The following is a 25,183-nucleotide window of genomic DNA, read 5'->3' as shown; positions in this document are numbered from 1 at the left end:
GGCCAAGGCTCCTACCACCATGTGGAGGAGAGCATGTCCTTGATGTCTGCCAGGTTTTGACATGGGTGGTGGTGCACATGTCTACGAAGCAGTACTGCTGTGACCGTCAAGGCCGACTGGATGAGCTTTGTGCCTGTTCGTCCTTGTGGAATTTAGGGTCTGAGCCCTCTCCAAGTCCCTCCACCTTGGGGATGTACTGCTAGAACCAGTTACTTACTTTTGGGGGCACTCTTTCTGGTGACTACTTCAACTGCAAAGTCCTAACCACACTCCCACCTTCCTGTACCCTGGCGTAAACTCTTTTTTTTTTGTTTAATATCTTATGAACCTGCACACTGGTGCCAACAATTGTTTCATCCTTCTCATCTGAGAGCTTGGAATGAGTCAAACATGAAGCTGATGTCGGCGCACAGGGATAGCGCTTATATGTGGTTCCACTCTGTCCGAAAGGGACAGTACAAAACAAGCACCAAGGCTCACGGCGCCACCTAGCTTTGCTATGAACGTATCCGGATCGAGTCTAGCAGATGGAGAGTGAGTATGCTATGGTGAATAATCTGCTGTTAGAGACGCCGGTATCAACCTGAAAGAGCGTCACCGTAGTTGAGCACTTAAATTCATTGGCCACAAGATGGCAGCAGTTAATAAAAATTGAAAGCTATGATGACTGTTTCTACTTTTTTTCTAGTTTTATATAGCACGTACTTGGCCCAGTGGCATTAAGGAATTTTACGTGAGCAGCAGATTACAGTATACACAAGGTCAGAATCTTGTGGTTTTTATGGCTCGGGGAGATTGTGATTTGCCCAGAATCACAGGAGGAGGAGCTAACGGCAGACTCGAACCTGGCTCCCTAGTTGCAGTCAGTATCTCTGGCCGTTTGGTTACGTAATCGCCCTACATTTTGAATCCTACTTTGAAAGAAAAAACAAATATTTTTTAGGGTGCCTGGAAATTATCCTATTCCCCTGCCTAAAAGATTCGAAAAGCGTATAACTCTGCAGTAAACAGCGGGTCTGCAGCAGCTCGAGCGACGCCGAATGTCGGCTAAACATCGACCGCATCCAAGAAGTTTATATTAGGGGAAAGGCGGCATGGTTACGCTATTGAAAACTTCAAAATAAATCCATTGCTAATTAACCCAAAAAACTGTGAAAGTTCCTTGTATAAAAGTACTAGGAATTCAGTATGTATTGATAATGTCAAAATGAATACCTTGCATCCTTTGATTGTTGTCTAATGACTACGGAGATATAACAAATATGTACGTACTGATTAATACAATTAAATAACGCTTCGAATAGTGCCTCTAAAGGCACATTCAAGGCTGCATGAGTTTTATATGGCTATTGCTCTGAAGACAAGGTTCCTCTGTATAGTAGCTGTGTTTTCTGGATATTAAATAGTTTTATATAGGCGCTACCTGTTCAATAGCTCATCCTCTCTGTTTCAGCCTGCCATAGCAATGATCAATCAATCAGAGGTTTATAGAGCGCGCTACTCACCCGTGAGGGTCTCAAGGCGCGGGGGAGCAGGGCTGGGTCAGTCGAAAAGCCAGGTCCTGAGGTCCTTCCTGAACGTGTGAAGTGTTTGGGAGCGTCTTATGTTGACTGGTAGCTCGTTTCAGGTCTTGGCTGCGATGTAGGAGAAAGCTCTCCCGCTGGTTCTGTTTCTGTGGATGCAGGGGACCTCTGCCAGGGTGAGGTCGGCGGAGCAGAGGTTCCTCTTGGATACGTGGAATTTGGAAACATACTCGGTCGATGAATCCAAACAGACGAGTCCATTATCACTCATTAGAGGAAAGCACAGCTGCTTCTGGGTATAGGGTTTGGTGGCGGTTTACGTGTGCCGTCCAGTAGCTTTCCGTGAAATACTGCATGAATGCCTCGACGGCGACTGCAGTTTGCGGAAATGTAGCCAGGCCCGGACTGGCCGTTGCAGGCACCGGACAATCCCCCGATGGGCCGCACGGGTGGGGGCCGGTTTGGGGCCCCTGGGGGCCGTGTTTGTTACAGGGCCGTTTTTGCAGCATGGCTGCAAAAACGGCCCTGTAACAAAATCGCCCGAAAAGCGGCCCCGGCAAACAGCGCGGCCGACCCTCCCTCCCCTGGGGGGAGAGGAGGGGGGGCCGGCCGAGCACTTTGCCAGGGCCGGTTTTGGTTCCCAGTCCGGCCCTGAATGTAGCGCCTGCGTAGGTGCAAAGGTCAAAATGATCCTTAAAGGGTCTGACTTAGCATAGATCCTGTCCGCATTGACTGCTTTTCATTTTGCCATGGCAGAGTGCCAAATAATTTTTCTCGGCTGGATGTCAATCTGTGGTGATTCCACCTTAATAACGAGGCAGACTGAGATGTGCAGAGCCTCTGTCCGTGACAGGCAGAGCCATCACCAGTATATATCGGTCCGAATGGGGAAAGTGGCCATTCAGGACAGAAGTGCACACATTCGGACTCCTCTCTGCACAAATTTGACTCTCTGGTAGGTTTCTTCTATTTTGTATGATTATATGTGTATGAATTGGATCCATCTTTTGCGATCTAAATGAAAACCTCTTGGGTCATTTGGCTACTCGGTAGTTACCACCTCTATCCTTCAGAAGGATTTGTTTCCAAACCTACCTTACAAGACCCCACTTCAGAGTAACTTATTCTGCATTCAGTACAGCTCCTTGCCAAGGGCTACCCAGGCTAGAAACTTCCTGCCAACATTGAACATTTTGCAGTCAGATAATCCATACACTACAATTGGTGTTTGATAGTTAAAATTGTGGGTATATTTTTTTAGTTTTGTCTTTGCAGCCTTAAATTTTTCTCTGTTGTTAGGATACAACTTTTTGGACCCCCGTTGCTCCAGCTAGGGGCAATTTGTTCCCTTATGCAGTGTCATAGATTACTTTAGTCAGAGGCCTTTACAATGAGAGGCCAAAAAGCTGAGACATTCAAGTATGCCTCTTGGTGAAAAAGAAAACATGTATATCACATTGGCGTCTCGGTCACCACTATGTACTTAAGGCTCAAACGCAGGCATTTTTTCATTTGCCCATTGCTTTTGAGCGCATGGATATATTGGCAGTTTACTATCTTAGTCGTCTAAGCTTTGGCATGCCAAGTTTCATTGCAGGGAGGGGCTAAGGAAGTGTGAAAAATGTTTTTCCCATTTTGGTTCCCATGGGAAATTCTACTCACGCCTATAGCCCGAACTGTTGAACGTACCAAACTTGGCATGAAAAAAAAATTTTATTCAGAAAGTTTGCATTTGTTTGTTTGGTTTCATTCCATTCAGTAGTTTTTGACATATTAGTGATTTTAAATGTTGCTGAGTGAAACTCAGAGGGTTAACACTTTTGTATATCTCTGCCGTTTGAGACTCACAAGTTCTGGAATCAAAAAAAAGAAAAGACAGATCTGATTGGATGAGAAATCCTACTTTTTCCTCACCCCTTTCAGAACCTAATTACAGAGAGATCTAATTGCTGCCACAAGACAAAAATTTCTCTTGCGTCAGCCATTACAGGACTCGGGGAATAGTCCACATGTCCTGCAGTTATAAAAAAAAAAATGGCCATATGTGGGTGGTCAGGATAAGTGCACCCGGATTCCAGTCAACAGTTGGGGGTAGAATGGGTCTCTATATTCCTGTAATTAAAAAATAATGGTTGGAATTGCCAGATTCGTAATTCCCTTGTGACTAGTTTAATGCCTGACATCTAAAATGGCATCCAGCGTCAGCGGTACCAAAAGTGATAGTACGGACCTTGGCTGCCATTTTAAGTGTTGGCTATTCACAAGTCACAAGGGTATCACACGTCTCAAATCGAGAAGCTTGCCGTGGATTCTCTAATGCATAAAGAAAAGTGTAAAAGAAAACCAGAAAATCAAAGTCTCATCAGGCTCTGTGGGTCAGCCCTTAGGCACAGTAGGGTTTGGCTGCACATTGCGGGGGTAAATGTAGGGCCGGGCCTTAGGTGCTTTCCTGTGGCCAACCACTGCAGGGCATAGCCAAAAGCCGTACATAGTGGGGCATTGGGCGTCCGTGTGTGTTGGGCACAGGGACTGACTGCAGGTAAAGGTTGCTTCCCGAGCTGATGACTGCAGCAGCTTGAGCAAACGTGGAGTTGTGCGCCCGCAGCAGTGAGATGCAGGGCCTGGTCCATCCCCCTGTGTGCATGGCTGATGGCCATGTGCAGCTAGGGTTGGATATTCAGCACATCATAAAAAAGAATGAAATTCACTGAAAAAAAACACAGTTGAAACGTAATTTACGGTTCTGATTCAAAAGTGCAAAAGCACTGAAATTCATCTGTTTATGGTTCTCCACACACACAACACACTCCATAACAAAAAACACCAATTTACCAACAGCACAGAAACATCTTCATTTGAAGAAGCTGCAAAAGGAAATTCTAATGCTTCTGTCCAAGGGAGCCACAAAAATTGTCCCCAAGTTGCAAAGGAATCAAGATTTCTGTTCCAGATTATTCTTAATAGAGAAGACTGGTCAATGGAAGCGGACTCTGAACCTCAGAGAGCTCAACAGGTTTATAAAGAGACAGTCGTTTTTAATGCTTCCTCTGCAAGAAATACTCCTGATGATGCAGGAGTGGCTGTTTTGACCTTGCTGGACCTTTGGGATGCTTACTTCCACATATTCCTACATCGGAAACACAGGAAGTACCTTCGCTTCTCAGTAGTGGGGCAGTACTACCAGTTCAAGCCGCTCCCTTTTGAGCTTAAATCACCGCCGAGAATATTCACCAAATGTTTTGCTCCAGTTGCTGCTTTTCTCAGGAGAGTAGGTAATCAGGTGTTCTCATACCTAGGAGACTGGTTAGTCAAAGCGCCAGCTAGAGACCAAGCGAAAAGCATGCCCGAGTGCATGCATCAGTCTCTTCCAGAGATTAGGCCTCACTTTGAACAGGGAGAAATCTTTGTTGGTGCCCCAAACAAAGATCCAATTTCTGGGAGCAATACTTAACACTCAGTTAGGGAAAGCCTTTCCATCAGCAGAAAGGATAAGAAAGTTACAGAGATTGTCAAAGACTGTTGCTGTAAAGCAATCAAAGTGAGGCAATACAAGTCTCCAATAGGTATGATGGCATCACGTATAGGTCTCATTTCGTTTTGCAGGCTTTGTGTGAGACCTGTTCAGCAGGGGCTGGATTCGCAATGGAAACAAGTGGAAGGCACATTGGAAGATAGGGACTGCGTCACAAGGCGCTTGAAACTTTCTCTGATCTGGTAGAGAATTCCAGATACCCTAACTGCAGGTCTCTCTTTCTTACCAATAACAGAAAGGTTATTGCTCACCACGGATGCATCCATGGACGGATGGGGAGCCCACCTGCAAGAGCTTTCAACAAGAACCCTTTGGTTAGATGCAGAGAAGAGGCGCCACATCAATGTGTTGGAACTCCGCACCGTAAGACTGGCTTTACAAGTGTTCCTTCCTATATTGCCAGATCAGCCAATCCTAGTCAGAACAAACAACACAATAGCCATGTTCTACATATCCACGCGCTGACATCAGTTTCTTCTTTTCCGCACTTACAACGTGGATCCCATCAGTGGTCCCTTAGGCCGTTTTTTCGGCCTACTTTGACGATTTCGTTGAACGGAATAGCGTGCCTTTCATATGTCCTCGGGGTTCAATGATGGTGTGAACTGTGGATGACAGATTTTGGCCACTGACCTTTACTCTGTTTGTATGTGGTGCTTATTTGAGTACCATGAGTTCAAGGAGTGCTACTCATGTCAACGCCTTCGCCCAAAGTCGCTAAAGGAACATCAGATGAAACTTCCAGCTACGCAGTTGTCGCAGTCTTTCAAGACGTCCCATCAGCCTCAGTCCCCTTTTCATTCTGATGACCGGCCGCGGGTCCGATCCAGGAGCCATTCCCTGGGACGTCACTTTCCATTGATGTCCAAAGATAAGATAAGCAGGCGGTCACAGTCGCAGCATCTACCTACTTCGCTGCAAAAGGCCTGATCCCAATTTTCAGCTGTAGACTCGGTGCCTGAGACTACTCCATGCCTTCCAGCCTACCCGGTAGCCAGGTGGACTCGGACCCAAATGAGAGAATAATACAACTCTCTATAGTTTCTTTTGGTCTTCAACTTCCCCTGGAGTGCCCTCTGGCCCCAAGGAGGTGCAGGAAACCGTGAATATAGCCATGCCTGCGGGTTCGACCTCAGCGTCTATCTGGTTGCTGGAGTCTAAATCTGCTTGATGCCGGTGCTCAGCCCATCTGGGTTACCACCTTGGGTGTCGGGGTTTGGTCCTCCAACTTCGGCCTGCTGACTTCAATGACAGCGTTGCTCGACTCTCCACCTTTCCAGTCCAACTCCAAGGCGTCGGCGTCGAATGCGACGTACGTTACTGAAGTCCTTCCACCAGTTTATCCTGCTGAGGATCAGCATTTTGGGATTCCTTAGGGCACCTTCTCTCCTCCGTCTGGATGAGATACGGAACGTTCTTGCCCTGTTAGAGCGGGACAGGCAACAGGCAGCCAAACGGAATATTCGCTGTGGTATGGATACCTCTGGTTCTGTAGGTCAGCTTATGGCCTCTTTAGAAGCTCTCTAACGTTGTTGCTGGTTTCGCACCTCTGTTTTTTTCAGAGGCGGTTCGGGCCTCTTTGATTTCTATGCCTTTTGATCACGCCTGTCAATTCGGCACGCCTGCTGACTCTGCTTTGCAGAGATTTACAGATAATCGGGTCGGAGCAGATTCTTAAATCTGCTGACTGCTTTCCTAGCAGCAAATAGTTTGTTTGGGGACCTCCCGTTTGCATATGAGCCATACACAGGGCGATGCCATTGGCTTTTCCCTTCTGACTTCCCTTTCCAGGGTGATACCCGGCGAGGTATTCCTGCTTGCTGCATGTACTTTTTTTCTTTGGAGTCCGTCAGTGACATGTTACGTTTTCAGTGATCTGGGACATATGTTACATAATCTATTGTGGGTATTTTATTTGTGTTGTGCGGATCAACTGTGGTCTTGTTTCCTGTTCTCCAGGGCTATCCTCTGTATGCCTTTTGGACATTTTAAGTTTTTCCTTTGTATGCTTAATATCCCTTATATGGGTTGCAGTACTGTGTTTGATCACACAGTGTTTATGGCTTCCGCAGAGCACCAGTGAGTTAACTTATCCTCCCATTGTGGCCATCAAGTAGCTTTCTTTGGGAAGGGAGGCAGGATCCGTGGCCTGGGCAGGATTTTAGCCTGGACCGAAGACATTTTATGGGGCGTAGCACTTCTTGCTGTTTATATTTGACTCTGAATTGGCAGCAAGGTTTCCTACCATGGCTCTCTCGATATCCTTGTTAGGTTATGTATCAGGGAAGGTCTGTCTAATGCAATGTCTTGGGTCTCACCTCAACCTTGAGGTCTCCTTGGTCCTCTGCCACTGTCTTTGTCACCTCTTCTCTGCTTCATCTCTAGAAGGATGACCTGTCGTATCTAGAATGTTTTATTTTCCTTGTTTCCTATAAGTATTATTCATTTGCCAATGCTGATTGCAAACATGGTATTTTTTCTAGTCAGCCTACTTAAAAAACAATCCTCAAAAGAATGGAACTATAACGTCCAAGGGACACACATTCCGGAAGGAAACTCTTCAATGAAAATTAGCCTCAGCACCAACCAAAATGAGGAGTGAGATGACAATATCTGAAGAACTGCCAGCCGGTAGAAAATACCATGTTGTCTTTTCTCTACTTTCCCGTCCCCACTCACTCCCTTGATGGACAACCCTGATTTTACGCCAGGTACCAATGCTGTGGCCTATGCGAGGTGGAGACCGGCTGGTTGTCGATGGCTCTTCCATATGTACACACCGGAAGGAGTGATTCCTTATGCAGTTTCGGAAAACGTACGGAATGCCAGAGATTGAGAGGCTGCATTACCTCCAGGTGCGACACTGGACACTTAGTGAGCAGGTGCGTCCAATGGCCGATAGGCACCTCTTGCCCTATGAATGCTGGCTGATCACCCGCACGACGGACCAAAAATTCATCTCTGACTTATACAAAATGTTACTGGTTAGGTACACACACACATATATAGTGCTGGTAAGGCGCGTTGGGAAAGAGAACTGGGCAGGGCACTTAGTCATAAGGAGTGGGAGGGGATATTTTACCGAGCGCGACATTCTGCATATCACATGGGGCTTACTGACACTCTCACAAAAATTGCAACTTACTGGTATTACACTCCGGAGCGTCTACACGCAATGGATGGTACCAAGGATGCGACTTGCTGGCGGGGTTGCGGGCAGGTGGGTCCACTGGTCCACATCTTATAGGATTGTGTGCACCTTCAGGCTTACTGGAAGCAGGTGTTGGACGCGGTGGATGCGCATTTTGAGACTGAAATCCCGCGCCTCCCCTCATATGTTCTTCTGGGACTCCCTAATCCTTTAACATATCCTCTACGCTCTCCTAGAGGCCGGCTGATTGCTATAGGACTGGGTTCGGCCATGCAAAACATCCTCACACACTGGCACACCACCAATATTCCTGCATTTAATGGCTGGCTTCACCGACTGTGGCATGTACTTGGGATGGAAAAGCTTTCCTTAACCTTGGCCGGGGAGGGATCCAAATATGCAGAGTTATGGCAGCCTTTCTTGTCCCTACTGGCCTCGGAATTCCATGAGGTCACGTAACCTCGGTACCTCCGACTACTTCGCCTCTCTGACACTGAGCATCCGAAAGCGGACTGAGAACTGCAAGGGTATGAATGGTATGAGTGGTGGACTTGGAACACGGGTGGGGGGTTGGGGAGGAGTTTGGGGGGGGGGGGGTATTGTTGGTTTTCTTCTACCTCTTATTTTCTGATAGAATTTAATGTCGGCTCAGCCTCCTTTGATGCAGATCAGACTGCATTAGCATAATTAACCTGCTTGACTTCTTGTCATATTAGAGGCAATGTGATGACTGCGATTGATGATATTGTTTTTCTATGTGCTGCAATTCTTCAATAAAAAGATTTAATACTAAAAGTGCTACCAAAGCCTTTTGCCGGCCACCAGTGTGTGCGTTCACGCGCACGTGAACTTACACAGGCCATCTGGCTTTTGTAATGGCTCATTGAGCCATGCTCCTCTACCCCCCCCCCCTCTCTCTCTCTCTCTGCTCTCAGTACCCCCTCCCTGCGCCCCCTCCCTCTTCGTCAGCTTCTGACGTGGTGATTTCTCTTCTTCACCTTCTGATGTGATGTGATTTTTGTTTTTTAAACATCCAAACAGAAGGTCCTGTTCCTGCGACTGACTCGCACGGAAAGCATTATGCATCTTGGTGACCTTCGCGTGCACTGGAGAGGACTTTACTTATGCGGCACTCCTCTGTGGGGCGCCCCTGCCAGTCAGCTGGAGCCGAGAGCTGCAGCCAATGCTTGTTTATTTAGCATGTTGCATTTTTTGTTTCTTTTATGTAGATTTGCTGTTTAAAACCAAATATTTTACCTATCACATATTGTAAATTTGCTTATCTCGTCTTTCTGTGATCAGTCAGAAACAGGAATCTTTAGAGTTTTGCATTGGTAAGCACAAACTGCTCACGGCTCGCTGTTCACTGCAAGGAAATGAAATACAGGCTTTTAACACCAAAGGGGAAAGAAAGGAGCATGATAGAACCTTAATGAAATCTTTTTTCTTTGTAACGTTCTATTACAAAAACAATTCAGTGTATTCGTCCATATCAAACATGCCCTAGTAGGGTATGTTAGAGGTATGAAAACACAATATGAGGCATGAAAAGTTTGAAACCTTTAGATACAAATAATTTTACTTGGCAGCATTTGGGCCATGATTAAGATGTGTACGGAGCCGAATTTCTGTGTTGAATTCCATCCCACACAATTCTAAGAGGCCCGGATGTGAGAACACCAGGCCCGATTTTGCCAGGCCGAAAATCCAGATGGTATAATTGCATTGGGAAAGGACTGCATTGTAGCCTGTTTCTGGTGCTCTGCTGCCAGTGGAAATATGCGGTAGGGGTAGACCAAAATATGTGGCAGGGTTGACTAAACCATGCGTCAAAAAAGGAAACTTAAGCAGCATAATATGGCAGATTTCGTGAAAGTATTACTTCATTATTTTTACACATCGTAACTCTCTATGGGCAAATATTTCACCTCATTTGGTCCAGTTTGACATAAAGAGTTAGCAGAAAGCAACTGAAAGACAACCACCTTCGTAAAAGGTCTTCCAAAGGGCATGAAGACGTTGACATGTTTTTAGTAACTTTTGATCCATTTTAGCTTAAAAACATTTTTTTGTTTAATTCTGTTGATTATGCAGCAGATGGTGGGTCATATATGTGGCAAATGCAGCACATCCATAATTATGTGGGAAATGCAGTTACCTCAGAATAGCATCATTCCAGTAGCCCTGTCTCTAACTAAGCAAGCTGGGCCGAAGACGGCTGTAATGCCAGAAACCGGTCCCCGGAAGCTTGTTTCCTTTCCAGTAAAGAATTGGCTTGGTAGTTTGGTCTGCCCTGTTCCCATGATGCACTGGGCCAGGGTCAGACTAATTTGCATGTAGCCAGGTTCTGAACTGGGATGGTGCAGTGAGCTAAAAAACGGTGATGGATCAAGCCCTGATCTTTTGACTGGGTAGGAGTGTTCTGCTTAATTCAGATACTCTGTCCATCACCACCCCCCTTTTTGAATCGTTTTGGCCACCACAAGTGTGGAAGGGTATGCTCAGATGTGAGTCCCTTGCTCACTGCACCATCAGGATTCAAGCAAGCTGGGCCGAAGACGGCTGTAATGCCAGAAACCGGTCCCCGGAAGCTTGTTTCCTTTCCAGTAAAGAATTGGCTTGGTAGTTTGGTCTGCCCTGTTCCCATGATGCACTGGGCCAGGGTCAGACTAATTTGCATGTAGCCAGGTTCTGAAACTGGGATGGTGCAGTGAGCTAAAAAACGGTGATGGATCAAGCCCTGATCTTTTGACTGGGTAGGAGTGTTCTGCTTAATTCAGATACTCTGTCCATCACCACCCCCCTTTTTGAACTGTCTCTAAGGCATCAGGGGCTTGTAATGCTCCCCCTGCCAGAGAATATCATTCCCTCACCCACTCAAAAACCCCCTCCACTCCAAACGCCTCAGAGTCATTTGCCAACAGCTCAAAGCAGGTTTTAAATGAATGTGTGACACCCCACAGAATTGGGCGCTGGAGCCAAGCCTCAATAGTAAGTTGTGATTATGGCCAAAGTTCATATTCCCAACTGTGTATTGCAAACGTAAATTTTCGAGGAGCCAGGTTTACAACATTATTGATGGGCCCCAGCTCACATGATCCAATTTTGAAACTAAATTGGGAAGAATTGGAGGTAGGACGGAAGTGTGGTGAATTTATGCACTTGAAAACGTAAACAATTGTATCCATTTTAAGACTGGACAGAGCAGTAATGGCATTGCCAAATTTCTCAGTTGCCATCTCTACACGCAAACACATTGTCCCTTATGCTCGCACTGCCTTCTCTGCCCCTTCCCCTTAAGTGGTTGTGGGCAGTCTTGTAAAGTGGCAGGAAGGCAAGAAAAACAAGCATTGGCATAGCCAATAGGTCTCGAATTTGAGACCTTACAAGTGTTTAGCCATGCAACAGTTGGTGTTGTTGCACCAAGGATATTCTGCTGCATAACTAAATACTTATACGGTCCAAAAAGCGAGACCTATTGGCTATGCCAATGCTTGTTCCCATTGTGGACTGACTAGTCCTATTCACGGATCTTTTTCTCAGTTTAGTTTGCAGACCCGCCTCCAAGGATGGGGTTGCTTGGGTATATAATTCTAAGATGAGGAGTCTGCGGCTAGATGTCAGATCAGATGAATAAGTTACTTACCTTCTGTAATGCCTTATCTGGTAGAGACAGGATCTAGTCTCACATTCCTTAACGACCCACCCATCATCATGAACTGTAGGTCTTGTTACCTACAAGATCCCTGTTGTGACATTCTGATGCCCTTCTTTAGGAATTTGTAATTGTTTAACACAAAGATGTCTCTTTTTTGGAACTCTGTTTCCATAGGCAGTTTCTACAGTGGCTCAGAGTTGTTGGCATGAAAAATAGTAACCGTAGAACTGGCGTTAAGGGGCTGCTTATATGGACTCCATCGTTGTCACATCTGGAGGACAATGTCGCGACGAAGTCTCTAAACGACCTCTACCGACGCGCAGAGATACTGCTGTGCAAAAGGTTCCGGCTCCTGTCTGGTACCTAGGAATACGTCTAAGAGAAGGAATCTGAGGCTAGATCCTGTCTGTACCAGACAAGGCATTACCAAAGGTAAGTAACTTATTCTTCTCGCCATATATCCCAGAGCCCGAGGTCTTCAATGGGGTGCTTTAATTTCTTGGACCCAGTAGCAATTGCTGATGGCCCTGTCCTGTCTGCATGTGGATCCCAGATCTCGTTAAAGTCTCCCATAACTATCAAGTTTCCCTCAGTAAAGTCTGCCAAACTAGAGAAAAGGAAGCATAGGAAGTCATCTTGGCCTGTATTCGGGGCATAGGTTGCTGCTATTGGGAGTTTCCTCCACTCTGGTAAATGATTTATCATTACCATCCTTCCCTTTTTATCCTGTTTGGTGCGAATTACTGAAAAGGGCAGGGAAGAACTGCAAAAGATTGCCACTCCATTGTGTTTTAAGGTGGGCGAGGAAATATAGGAGCGTGAATAGTTGTTTTTTTGCGGAATGTTGTCTCTTCTGACTTCTTTTCGTCAATAGCCACTATGTCCATACGCTCATCATTAACATGATAACAGATGCCCAGCTTCTTGTTCACGGTGTTTGGGCTCTTAACCATACATAACAAAACCTTAACCATATTGGGACATCTAGCTAAGGGTGCTATCAGACACAGCCCCCCTCTCCGCAAGTGAGTTCCAGGGGGGTTGTCTGATGTTTGTAGAAATATGTGGCTAATTTACGAGGTTCCAGAGGCTCAGCCCTGGACAGAATCGAACCTCAGGTAGTCTTAACTTTATCCCTCAACATAGTAGAACAGTTAAAACAAAATCAAACAAAACGAACAGTGTGAATCAACATTGTGGTGCTTGGTTGGGCTCCACCACAGAGGATACCCCCTGACTATCCTTTGATACATACTTACACCACTGCCACCCCTTCCCTGGCACATGAAATTCAAAGGGAACTTTAAATGTTGTAGATTTTTGCCAGCAATAAGTGACTAATTCGAAAAGAACAAGCTTTTGGTAGGGCTTGTTGTGATAATTGAAAGCCGTGCCAAACAGGTAGAGCCCCCAGTATCAGATTTTATCCATTTTGTAGCCTCTCAGTAATTGGCCTAAATTATCATCTCCTCACTAAGGCAGCTGTGGCTATATCCTGAACGAGTGTGCAGCCCAAGTCACCAAATTTAACACTCTGTTGGTCTCTGACTGTTTATAGGACTTTCTGTTTAGGATAGTCATAAAACTTTGCTAAAATGTCTCACGGACTTCGAGACTCTACTTTGCGGAATTGTCCCACCCTGTGGACTCTGCTGAGTTAAATGTCTATTTGATAATCTTGTAGCAGGGCGTCATGAATGCCTTTGACAAAGAGGTCCGAGCTGGTGCCCTCCACTCCTTTCTTGTAAATCCTAGATCCTTAGGTTATCTCTCCTGGTACAGTTTTGCAGGTCTTCAGGTTCTAGAGTGGTGATTTCTGGTTGAGTTTGTGAGGCGTGGAGTTTTGCTTAAAGGTAGTCTCTGCCCTCCATCGGTCACTGGATTTTATTCTCTGTCTCTACGATTCTTGTCCCAGCTCAGTCGACGTTGCAGTGCAGGGTAGGGTATTTTGTTTGCTGATGTCTGATCGGCGGTCTGCCAGTAACTTTGCCAGATCTGCCTTAATCCCATGCCTCAGATCTGTTTTGAATGCTTGCAGATTATCTACCTAATGTCACTTGATCAGAGCCATAGCATCCCATTTGGCTGCCTTCTCAGCAGATTCCAGCTTTGGGGCAATAATCTGGGAAGATTTATAGCATACCAGTACATATGTGCATTAAAACCGTTGTCAACAAATATCTGTGAAAAAGTGAGGGCTAGGAGGGTCAATTATGAAACGACTTTTTTAAGGTTGATACTGTTTATAGTTGATTGCTTTCAGAGATTGTGGCATAGATTGGACATAATGTCACTGATGTGTAGGGTCGGCATCTCCACTTTCAAAGTGACCTGTTCAATTTTATGTGCTTATTTCGTTTTAATTATATTGTATGCATTTGTGTTAATTATACAGTAAATATTTAACAAACAAATGCTATCACTATATCATAAATTACCCTTCTTATTTTCCGACTTTTCTTTTTCTCTGTGCAGTTTAAGCCCACATTTATCCTTCCTAAGGTTGAATATCAAGCCTGTTATGGAGTTGAGGTCCTCACAGAGAGTGAAATATGCCGCTTATGGACTGAGAGTCTCCTGCATTCCTGCTGTACTTTTTTTGTTGGTAAGTTTTCCATGTTTGAGAAGATTCGTTTTAGTTATTTAGAGTTTCACTGCACATCGTTTTTTATTTGTATTCTCCCTCTGTTTGACTTCTTTCATTATTTAAAAAACCCTGAATTTCAGGGCTTTCGCCTAAAAAATAAAATATCAATATTGTTATTGCTTTGTATTGTTTGTTTGAACTCTTGCCTGTCTGATTCCAGCCTCTCTACAAACGTGTTTCCAATTTTGTAACTCGCTGTAGAAATCCACGGGAGGCAATATTGTAGTACAAAGGTAGTTTATTCAGTTGGCAGTAAAAGTACAACCATCTAATCATGTCGTGGTCAAAGCCAGAGTGTTCCCTATGTGGAATGCACTCAGAGAACACAACAGCATTCTGAGAATCCATAGTAACAGAACACAAGGAATAAACATAACAAGAAGTGCAATATCAAGTGCATGAAATACATAGAATATTACATCACCTCCTTTTCTCAAAAGAATAAAATAAATAAAAAATTAAAAAAAACAAAAGAAGAAAAACAGGAAACAGAAATATTATTCTCTAAACCTCAAAGGTCTATTGACAATGCGAGAACTCTTCCTGACACCAAATTCAGTGGAAGGAGCTTTGGTGAGGAAGGAATTAGTGGAAGATTTTTTAGAGAGAGGTGAGGTAGAAGATCCTTTTGAGACAGCAGAAGAGTTACTGATGACTTTAGCAACTCTGTTCAAATTCCACCAGAAACCTCCCTCAACTTGTACAGCATTACCCACAATCTTAACAACTTTTACAGGGGGCCCAAATTTGCTTTCACCTTTGTGTACATGTACAGACTTCCTAATCCTCAAACAGTCCCCAACCTCCAAAACGCTCTCTTTTGTACCTTTCCTTACATCAAAATTTTCTTTTTGCTTGGACTGAGCATGCAAAACATTACTCTTTACAATGGACATGAGACTCGAGCTATCAGAAGTAGGCTTCATCCATTTAGACATCCATCCAGGACAAAATGAAGTGTTAGGTTTACGTCCTCTCATTAACTCAAAAGGAGAAACCTTAGTGGAGGAATGGGGAGTAGTCCTGTAAAACCAAATCATGCTCTTCAACGCTTTGCTGACCTCAACATTACTGCTCCTAGCCCACTTCACACAGTCTCCCACAACTCTGTTCATCCTCTCAACAAGACCGTTCCCTTGAGGATGATAAAGGGAACTCTTGACATGTTTAACTCCTGAATTGGATAAAAATTCAACAGACTCATGACTCACAAATTGCTTTCCATTGTCGGAAACCAACACTTCAGGAAAACCTTCCCTACTCCAAACATCACACAAAAATTCAATGACAGTTTTAGTATCAGCATCTTTTATCAACTTAAACTCTGGCCACTTAGAAGCATAGTCAACTAAGACTAAAATGAACTTGGAACAGCCACTCAGCACAGAATAAGGTCCCATTATATCAATACCTAGTTTAGCCCAAGGACGATCAGGGCACTCAACTGGCATAAGAGGTGGAACCCATGTCTTAAGACTCTTATCCGAAGATTTACAGATACAACAGTTCGCAACAAAAAGATCGATATCCGAATCCATAGTGGGCCACCAGAACATTTCACGAATTCTGCGCTTGGTAAGTGAACAACCCAAATGACCCTCATGAGATTTTACAATGATATCCTTCCTAAATGCAAAGGGAGGAATAATTTTGTCGTCGCGAAGTAAAATACCATCCTCAATGGAGATTTCATGTCCAATCTTGGAAAAGGGTTGAAGAGAAGAGGACAAGACCTTCTCACGCGGCCAACCCACCTTGACGAAATTGCAAACATCTTGAAGAACACTGTCTTCTTCAAAAGCCTTTCTCCACTCTACTTCAGAACAAACTTGTAAATCAGGGATGTCTACACTAGCAACTAAACAATCGTCACAGTCTTCTTCAATAAGATTGGAAAGGGAGATGTCAACATCATCATCACATACAGCAGGCGGAAACCGGGACAAAAAATCTGCCCTTACATTTTTCCCACCAGCAATATACACAACATCAAAATGGTATTGTAAAAGCCTGGTCACCATTCTCAAAATCCTAGGTGTGCAACACTTAGTAACACCACCACCCAAAATGTTAACCAAAGGTTTATGATCGGTTTGAAGTAAGAAACGCCTTCCCCAAATGAATGGTCTAAACTTCTCAATAGCCCATGTACAAGCCAAGAGCTCCTTTTCTATCACGGAGTATTGAATCTCAGCAGATCTCAACACCCTGGATGCAAAGCTGATAGTTCTTTCGATTCCACATTCACTTTGCGTTAAAGTGGCACCAAGACCAACACGACTTGCATCAACAGTCAAACAGCACGGCAAAGCAGGGTCAAAAGGCTTAAGGACAGAATCAGACGTCAGAGATAGCTTAATTTCTTCAAAAGCCTTAACGCATTCCTCACACCAAACAAATTTAACGCCCTTTTTCAACAACTTACTAATAGGACGTACGATAGTCGCGTAATGAGAAATAAACCTGGCGTAGTATTCACAAATACCTAGAAGAGACTTCACCCCAGTTTTGTCAGACGGGATCGGAGCTTTAGAAATAGCGTCCAAGAGCCCAGGTCTAGGCTTTATACCATCTTGTGTCAAAATGTGACCAAGATATTCAACTTCGGTACACATAAACTTACACTTTTCCATCTTCAAAACTACACCATGATCTTGAAACAAACTTAGAACATTATCAAGGACCGAATCATGAGTAGAAACATCCTTGCCAAAAATCAACACGTCATCTTGAAAAACTGTCACTCCCTTAACACCTTCCAAGATATTACTCATAACTCGCTGAAAAACCGACGCAGCCGAAGCTAGGCCAAAGGGCATGCGTCGATACTGAAAGGTGCCTAAAGGAGAGATGAAAGCAGTCAAATGAGGGGAATCAGGATGCAGTTCGACCTGGTGGTAAGCACTGGCTAAATCTAGTTTGGTGAAAAACTTCGCACCTTTGGTAGCTGCAAATAGATCATTAATTCGGGGAAGAGGGTGAGAATCAATCCAAATAACTTTGTTGACAGAGCGAAGGTCAACACAGACCCTAAGTTTGCCATCCCTCTTACGAGCTACAACTAAAGGCGAAAGCCAAAGAGAAGACTCTGCAGGTTCTATCACACCATTCTCACACAGCATTTCAAGTTCTTTTTTCAAATCGTCTCTGACGCTGAAGGGCACACCCCGAAGTTTATGTTTAACAGGTGTTGAACCCTCTTTAACAATAATCTTGTGTTTGAATCCTTTTATTTTACCCAATCTTGAACTAAAAACAGAAGGAAATTTGCATTTAAACATTTGTAAATAATCAGAGCAGGTAACAATAAAAACTTGTTCCTTAGCACCAGGCTTAAGTGTCATGCCGAAGAGACCTTGATGAAACCAGCCCAAAATATTGAGCCCTTTAATCGCAACATACATTTTCCCTCTAATCTTCCTCCCCTGAAAACACAAAATGTCCTCAAAAAATCCAAGAAGACTAATTTTCCTTCCTTCGTATGACACAGGAGCACGGTCTGGAGGAAGAAGAGGTTGTGAATCATTCCAAGTATTATCAAAAAGTTCTTTATCAATCATGGTGATTTTTGCACCAGAATCGACAAGAAGTTTCAAAATCTTGTTACCAACAGCAATATCAATAATAGGGTCGACACAGGAATCAGGATCGCCTTCAATAATAGGTTCCTCAGAGCAATCAGTAACCACTTCAATAGTTATTTCTGATTCTGAGGAAGAATCAGAATCAACAACACCAACAACAGGTTTGTTGAAATTTTTCTTGTTTTTCAACTTTAAACAAACTTTTGCAAAGTGTCCTACCTTTTTGCAGTAATTGCAAACTACACTAGAAGCAGGACAAGAAGAACCCTTTTGGTGTGAGGGATTACCACACCTAATGCACATTTGAGAATAAGACGAAGACTCTGACTTATTCAAAACCTTCCCTTTGGTAAAGTTATACATAGATTTCTTTTTATTGAGTTTGGTAGAAGAATTTAAACTTAAAGCGTTTATAGGTTCAATAATTTTGTCTTCTAGTTCCTTGAGGGAAATCATGGACGTTTCTACACTCTTAGCTAGCTTAATGGTGTCATCCAGGGAAGGATCGCTCATAGCTAATAACTTTTGCCTAATGTTTTTATCCTTACAATGGCAAACAAATTGATCCCTGATAAGCTGGTCATTAAAGTTTTCGAATTTACAATCAGATGCTAATCTCCGCAAGATAGAGATATAAGTATCAATATCTTCCGAATCAGCTTGTTTCCTCTTAAAGAAAGTGTGCCTACGAACCATTAAGTTAGGTTGTTTGTCAAAACGAATCTTAAGTTTTTGGACAGTGTCATTATAATCATCAGATACAACACCTTCGATAACAGGTAAATCTGGGAGATGTTTAAAGACAGACCTGCCCTCAAAACCCAGAGAGTGTAAAAGTAGGCACTTTTTTCTTTCAGGGCGAAATCTAGATGCCCCAATGGCTCCCAAGTAATTTTCAAAAGCATCATGCCAAATTTCCCATCTAATTGGAGGTTCACCAGGAGTTTCCAAAAAGGCTGGAGGTGGATTAACAGATTGCAGGGTAGACATGACTTTGAAAAATGCAATAAGAATAAAATAAGTAAATGACAATAATATGAAGCAAAACAGCAATAAATAATAGAAGTGAAAAGGCTGTGCACATCAGCGATGACTGGAGATGACAGGTGATGAGTTGATCAAAAACTTGGAGATTGAAGTAGTAAACATAAAAATTAAACACTGTATCACTAGTTATAACTTGATAAAATAAAGCTGTGCACACCAGCGGTGAGTAGGTAAACAACTGTGTGCTAAAATGAGTTTAAGAAATAAACAATATATCACACTTGTTGTAACTTGACAGACTGAAAGCTGTGCGCACCAGCGGTGAATAAGTAAATAACTGTGCGCTAGAAATGAGTATTAGGTAAAAGATGCGCTGTAAATCCAACAGGTAACGAAAGGGAGAGCTGTGCGCATCAGCAATGAATCAAGAAGAAATTCGTCGCAAAGCAGAGTGAGCTGTGCGCATCAGCGATAAGCAGCGTGAGCTGTGCGCATAAGCGATATACAGGAAGACTAGGTTGCTAGGTAATGTAATCGTCACAGAGCAAAACAGAAAGTGACCAATCCGGACTGTCTAAACTTGCATCCAGTAGGAAGACAGCACACACGCACTGCACGCTGAGAAATGTGATGATGTAACGCGCTGTACTGACGCTCCTGAAGGAATGAGAATGTCGGAACTAAGAGACTGGAACACGAGAGGTGAGGCTCGAGCAGGTTCTTAGTAATGTTATTTGAAAAGAAGACAGTCAACGGTCGAAACAAAAGGAGAGGCCCCAAATGTCACGAAAATTTTGTTTAAATGTGAATAGAAGTTTCGAAATAAGATCAGAACAAACTGATAGACGTAACCTTCGTCAGGCAGCAAGACAAAAGTCAAACACACAGACACGGAAGAGAAAGTCTTACAGTTTTGACGATGTCTAGGTTTGGACAGACTCAGTAGAAAGTAGTGGTTCAACGAGGTCTGGTGTTGACGATGTCAAAGGTTGTACTTTAATCCTCAAGACGACACAGAGTCAGCAGCAGGGCAGTCGAGGACTAGAAGGAAGATGAGGCTCTCTCTCTCTTCTTGATAGAAGAGAACTTTGCAGGTCCCAAGGAGATCACAAATGTTGAGCACGCATCGTCGCCAGTAAAATTATGTAGAAATCCACGGGAGGCAATATTGTAGTACAAAGGTAGTTTATTCAGTTGGCAGTAAAAGTACAACCATCTAATCATGTCGTGGTCAAAGCCAGAGTGTTCCCTATGTGGAATGCACTCAGAGAACACAACAGCATTCTGAGAATCCATAGTAACAGAACACAAGGAATAAACATAACAAGAAGTGCAATATCAAGTGCATGAAATACATAGAATATTACACTCGCATAACCAATAGCTTCATTTTTTAAGATATTCAAATCTGTGTAGTCACCCATAAATGTAAAATTTAAAGTTGGAAAACATCTTACAATCATTACCTGATGGAGCTTATTTTGTGTGTATGAGCTGCCATTCAATTATATCGTACACAGTGGTGTGCTCAGAGTTCGATCATCTCTTACCTCGAAGGCCTAAACTGATATCAAGTTGATATGCAGTTGCTTTGTGGATAAAGAAAGACATGATTTGACCAACACTTAGTTTTTCTCTTAGCCAGCCTCAGGACTCGCCACTCCTGGTCTTTGTACGTACGAGTTGGACAGTTCTTGTAAACAAGCATTTGCAATGCAATAGGTCTCACATTAGGAAAGTTTGAGCTATTGGTATTGTAAATGACAAATTTTGTATTCATGTGTTGGTTTTGAAAATAGCTAAATTAATAGCTTTGTCATTTACAATTCCAATAGTTTGAACTTTCGCATATGTGACACCTATAGCATTTGTAATGCAATATGTGTTGTATTTATGTGACTTAGATGTATTGATATTACAAATAACAATGGCTTTTAATTTTTTAAAATAATTAATACTTAAATAAAAGTTATTGTAATTTATAATGGCATTAGCTTAAACTTTTGTAAATAACTTTTGTGAAGATTATGTTCAGTGTATTTTATTGTGATGAAAATCAAAGAACAGAAGTGAAATATTAACATCTTTTTTGTGACATTTGTAATAAAGCTTGAAACATTGAGAGAACATATTTGTGAACCAGTTGTTGTTGAATGGTTGCACAGATTGATGCTGTGGTGGCACTGAGTGATGTTGTGGTGGCGACGAGTGATGCTGTGGTGTTCAGTGATGCTGTGGTAGCGCATAGTGATGTTGGTGTGCCCCGGAGTGATGCTGTGATGGTGCTGAGTGATGCTGTGGTGATGCGATAGTTAGAGTGAGTGCGATAGATAGATAGATAGAGGGAGGGCGATAGATAGAGGGAGGGAGGGCGATAGATAGAGGGAGGTAGATAGAGTGAGGGAGGGCGATAGAGTGAGGGAGGGCAATAGATAGATAGAGTGAGGGAGGGCGATAGATAGAGTGAGGGAGGGCGATAGATAGATTGAGGGCGATAGAGTGAGTCAGGGCGATAGAGTGAGTGAGGGCCATAGAGAGAGTGAGGGCGGTAGAGTGAGGGCGGTAGAGTGGTAGAGTGAGGGTGGTAGAGTGAGGGCGTTAGAGTGAGGGCAGTAAAGTAGTAGAGTGAGGGCGGTAGAGTGAGGGCGGTAGAGTGGTAGAGAGGGCGGTAGAGTGGTAGAGTGAGGGCGGTAGAGTGAGGGCAGTAGAGTGAGGGCAGTAGAGTGAGGGCAGTAGAGTGAGGGCAGTAGAGTGAGTGCGGTAGAGTGAGGGTGGTAGAGTGGTAAAGTGAGGGCGGTAGAGTGAGGGCATGAGGGCGGTAGAGTGAGGGCGTGAGAGTGGTAGAGTGGGGGCGTGAGGGCAGTAGAGTGGTAGAGTGAGGGCATGGGGGCGGTAGAGTGGTAGAGTGAGGGCGGATGAGTGGTAGAGTGAGGGCGGTAGAGTGGTAGAGGGAGGGCGGTAGAGTGAGGAGGTGAGGGCGGTAGAGTGGTAGAGAGAGGGCGGTAGAGTGAGGATGGTAGAGTGGTAGAGTGAGGGCGGTAGGGTGAGGGCGGTACAGTGGTAGAGTGAGGGCGGTAGAGTGAGGGCAGTAGAGTGAGGGCGGTAGAGTGGTAGAGTGAGGGCAGTAGAGTGAGGGCGGTAGAGTGCTACTGTTAAACTGTTAAATGTTGTAAGAAACCATGGGGAAGAAATCTAGATTCAAAGCCTACCCACCGCCCTTCTCACAGAAATAGCATGTTGTATGTAATTTCCAACTCATGTGGCTAGCAGGAACACATATTTGAAAGGTTGCTTCTGCAATAAAAGAGAAACTATTTTTTTCCCACTCAGCCACGTCAAAACATGCAAACAAGTCCCCTAAAAAAAAAAACCTTCAGCATAGATAACTAGGTTTTAGTAAGACGTATTGGAAACCATAGAATGGCAGAGGAAAGGCAGCGCTGGGAGTGGGGCTGGACAACCATGCCAGCATTCTGATTCACAAGCAGATGGTCCTGTTTATGACCTGCGGAGCGCGTGAAGTGGCTGGTGGCAAATGGAATCAGAGCAGCCGCAGTCGCTTTGATGTTCTTGTCTTGTCTTGCTTTGTGGAAGGGGTAGGGGGAGCGAATTCCTGTGCACGCGCCTGGCTCACATGAACTGTATGCGAAACATCTGGCTTATAAATAAGTGTTTCATCAGTCATCGATGGCCTTAGGCATTTAATAATCATATATGATCTGTACGGGGTTACCTATTGTGCGAAGAAAAAGCCTAGTGTGTGAGTTCCAGTTTTAGGATTTTTTAGTCACACTCTGAAGCCCACCATTATAGGCCCAGTCAAACCCTCGTGAGCCCCAGTGGGAGGCGGCAACTGACTGAGAGGGAAGCTCATAGCCGCAGATCGCACAGACAGGCGCAGCTCATGCCACACCAACTGGTACGAGGTAGCAGTAGTAACATAAAGAGGACATCATGAGTGCTCACTTAAAGCCCACATAAAAACTAATAACGAAACCTGCCCACTCCCAGCCAAACACAATGAAACAGTATTCAGGATGACGCCTATGCCCAGCAATGCTTGAAGAAAGGATGTTGCATAACATTTAGAGCTGCCGACTTTGGAACTGGGGGGACAGGGTTCGAGTCTCAGAGCCGGCCCTACCTGTGCAAACAAAAAAGAAATGCAGAAGGGGAAATAAACTGCGAAATTCCCCCCAAAAAATGCAGATTGATTTAGAGAGAGGATGAGGTGCAACATCCAGAGCTGCAAACCTTGCAAACTGGGGAACCAGGTTTTAGTCTCGGCTCTTCCCGTACCTATAAAAAAACACATTGCAGAGACACAGAAACCAAAATAAAATTCAGATTGGAAACAAAAAAAAGCAACGGAAACAAAAGGACAAGTGCCGATAGGTAGGTTTATTACCACTACGGTGGTCTTTTCTGAACTCCCGCTGGGTGAACACGTATAGTTAGAAAAGCCAACATTTCGAGAACAAAATAAAAAAAATATTGAGCTGCATGTCTGCTGCATGCACAAAAAGGCAACTCTACAAGTAATAGGGGCATGCTCAATGGGAGAGCACATGAGCTGCCTAGGGAAAGCCTAAAAAGATGTTAAAGTCAAAACAGCCCTCCACTAATAAATTCCAACTCACGTGGATAGCAGGAACACATAGTTGAAAGGTTGCTTCTGCAATAAAAGAGAAACGATTTGTTTCTCACTCAGCCACGTCAAAACATGCAAACAAGGCCCCTAAAAAAAAAAACATAGATAACTAGGTTTTAGTAAGACCTATTGGAAACCATAGAATGGCAGCGCTGGGAGAAGAGCTGGGCAACCATGCCAGCATTCCAATTCACGAGCAAATGGTCCTGTTTATGACCTGCGGAGTGCGTGAAGTGGCTGGTGGCAAATGGGATCAGTGCGGCCGCGGTTGCTTTGATGTTCTTGTCTTGTCTTGCTTTGTGGGAGGGGTAGGGAGAGCGAATTCCTGTGCACGCGCCTGGCTCACATGAACTGTACGCGATCTGCACTTGGGTAGACTTTTCGGAAGCCTTACTATACATCTCGCCTACCATCCCTATGGCATGGAGTAGACGAGACCTAAAAAACAAGCATTGGAAATGCAATAGGTCTCGCATTAGAAAAGTTGGAGTTATTGGTCTTGTAAATAACATATTTTATTTATTTGTTGGTTTTTAAAATTGCTAAATTGATGGCTTTGTCATTTACAATGCCAATAGTTATAACTTTCGCGAATGTGACACCTATAGCATTCGAAATGCAACATGTTTTGTATTTACGTGACTTAGATGGCAGCTCTGGTCGTTAGGCCACATCTCTAGAGAGCAGGAGAGTGCAGCAGGGGAGAGAAGCACAGCAATGCAATAGGTCTCGCATTAGGAAAGTTTGAGCTATTGGTATTGTAATGCACACATTTTTTATTTATGTGCTTGTTTTGAAAATAGCGAAAATAATACCTTTGTTATTTACAATGCCAATAGTTTTATCTTTCGCAAATGTGACACCTATTGTAACACAATATGTGTTGTGAGAGTGAGGGTGAGGTTGAGGGTGAGGGGTTGAGGGTGAGTGAGGGTGAGGGGTTGAGGGTGAGTGAGGGTGAGTGAGGGTGAGGGTGAGGGAGGGTGAGGGTGAGTGAGGGTGAGGGGTTGAGGGTGAGTGAGGGTGAGGGGTTGAGGGTGAGGGGTTGAGGGTGAGTGAGGGTGAGTGAGGGTGAGGGTGAGTGAGGGTGAGGGGTTGAGGGTGAGTGAGGGTGAGTGAGGGTGAGGGTGAGTGAGGGTGAGGGGTTGAGGGTGAGTGAGAGTGAGGGTGAGTTAGGGGTTGAGGGTGAGGGGTTGAGGGTGAGTGAGGGTGAGGGGTTGAGGGTGGGTGAGGGTGAGGGGTTGAGGGTGAGTGAGGGTGAGGTTGAGTGAGGGTGAGGGGTTGAGGGTGAGTGAGGGTGAGGGTGAGTGAGGGTGAGTGAGGGTGAGTGAGGGTGAGGGGTTGAGGGTGGGTGAGGGGTTGAGGGTGAGTGAGGGTGAGGGGTTGAGGGTGAATGAGGGTGAGTGAGGATGAGGGTGAGTGAGGGTGAGGGGTTGAGGGTGAGTGAGGG

At 44.3% G+C, this 25,183-nt stretch overlaps 1 protein-coding gene across 1 annotated transcript in view; it reads left to right on the top strand.

Moving 5' to 3' along the window:
• The window catches only part of ICE2 (interactor of little elongation complex ELL subunit 2), a 747,964-nt gene that overhangs the window by 559,664 nt on the left and 163,117 nt on the right, over positions 1–25,183 (top strand). Inside the window, exon 11 of the mRNA XM_078680821.1 lies at positions 14,340–14,469. Within this exon, the coding sequence (XP_078536947.1) occupies positions 14,340–14,469 (130 nt within the window). The remainder of the gene's footprint in view (positions 1–14,339; positions 14,470–25,183) is intronic.

The sequence above is a fragment of the Lissotriton helveticus genome, chromosome 3_1 (assembly GCF_964261635.1).
Source record: "Lissotriton helveticus chromosome 3_1, aLisHel1.1, whole genome shotgun sequence".
Lineage (NCBI taxonomy): Eukaryota > Metazoa > Chordata > Amphibia > Caudata > Salamandridae > Lissotriton > Lissotriton helveticus.
Note: the sequence above shows the minus strand (reverse complement) of the source record. Positions and strands in the feature narration are given on the sequence as shown.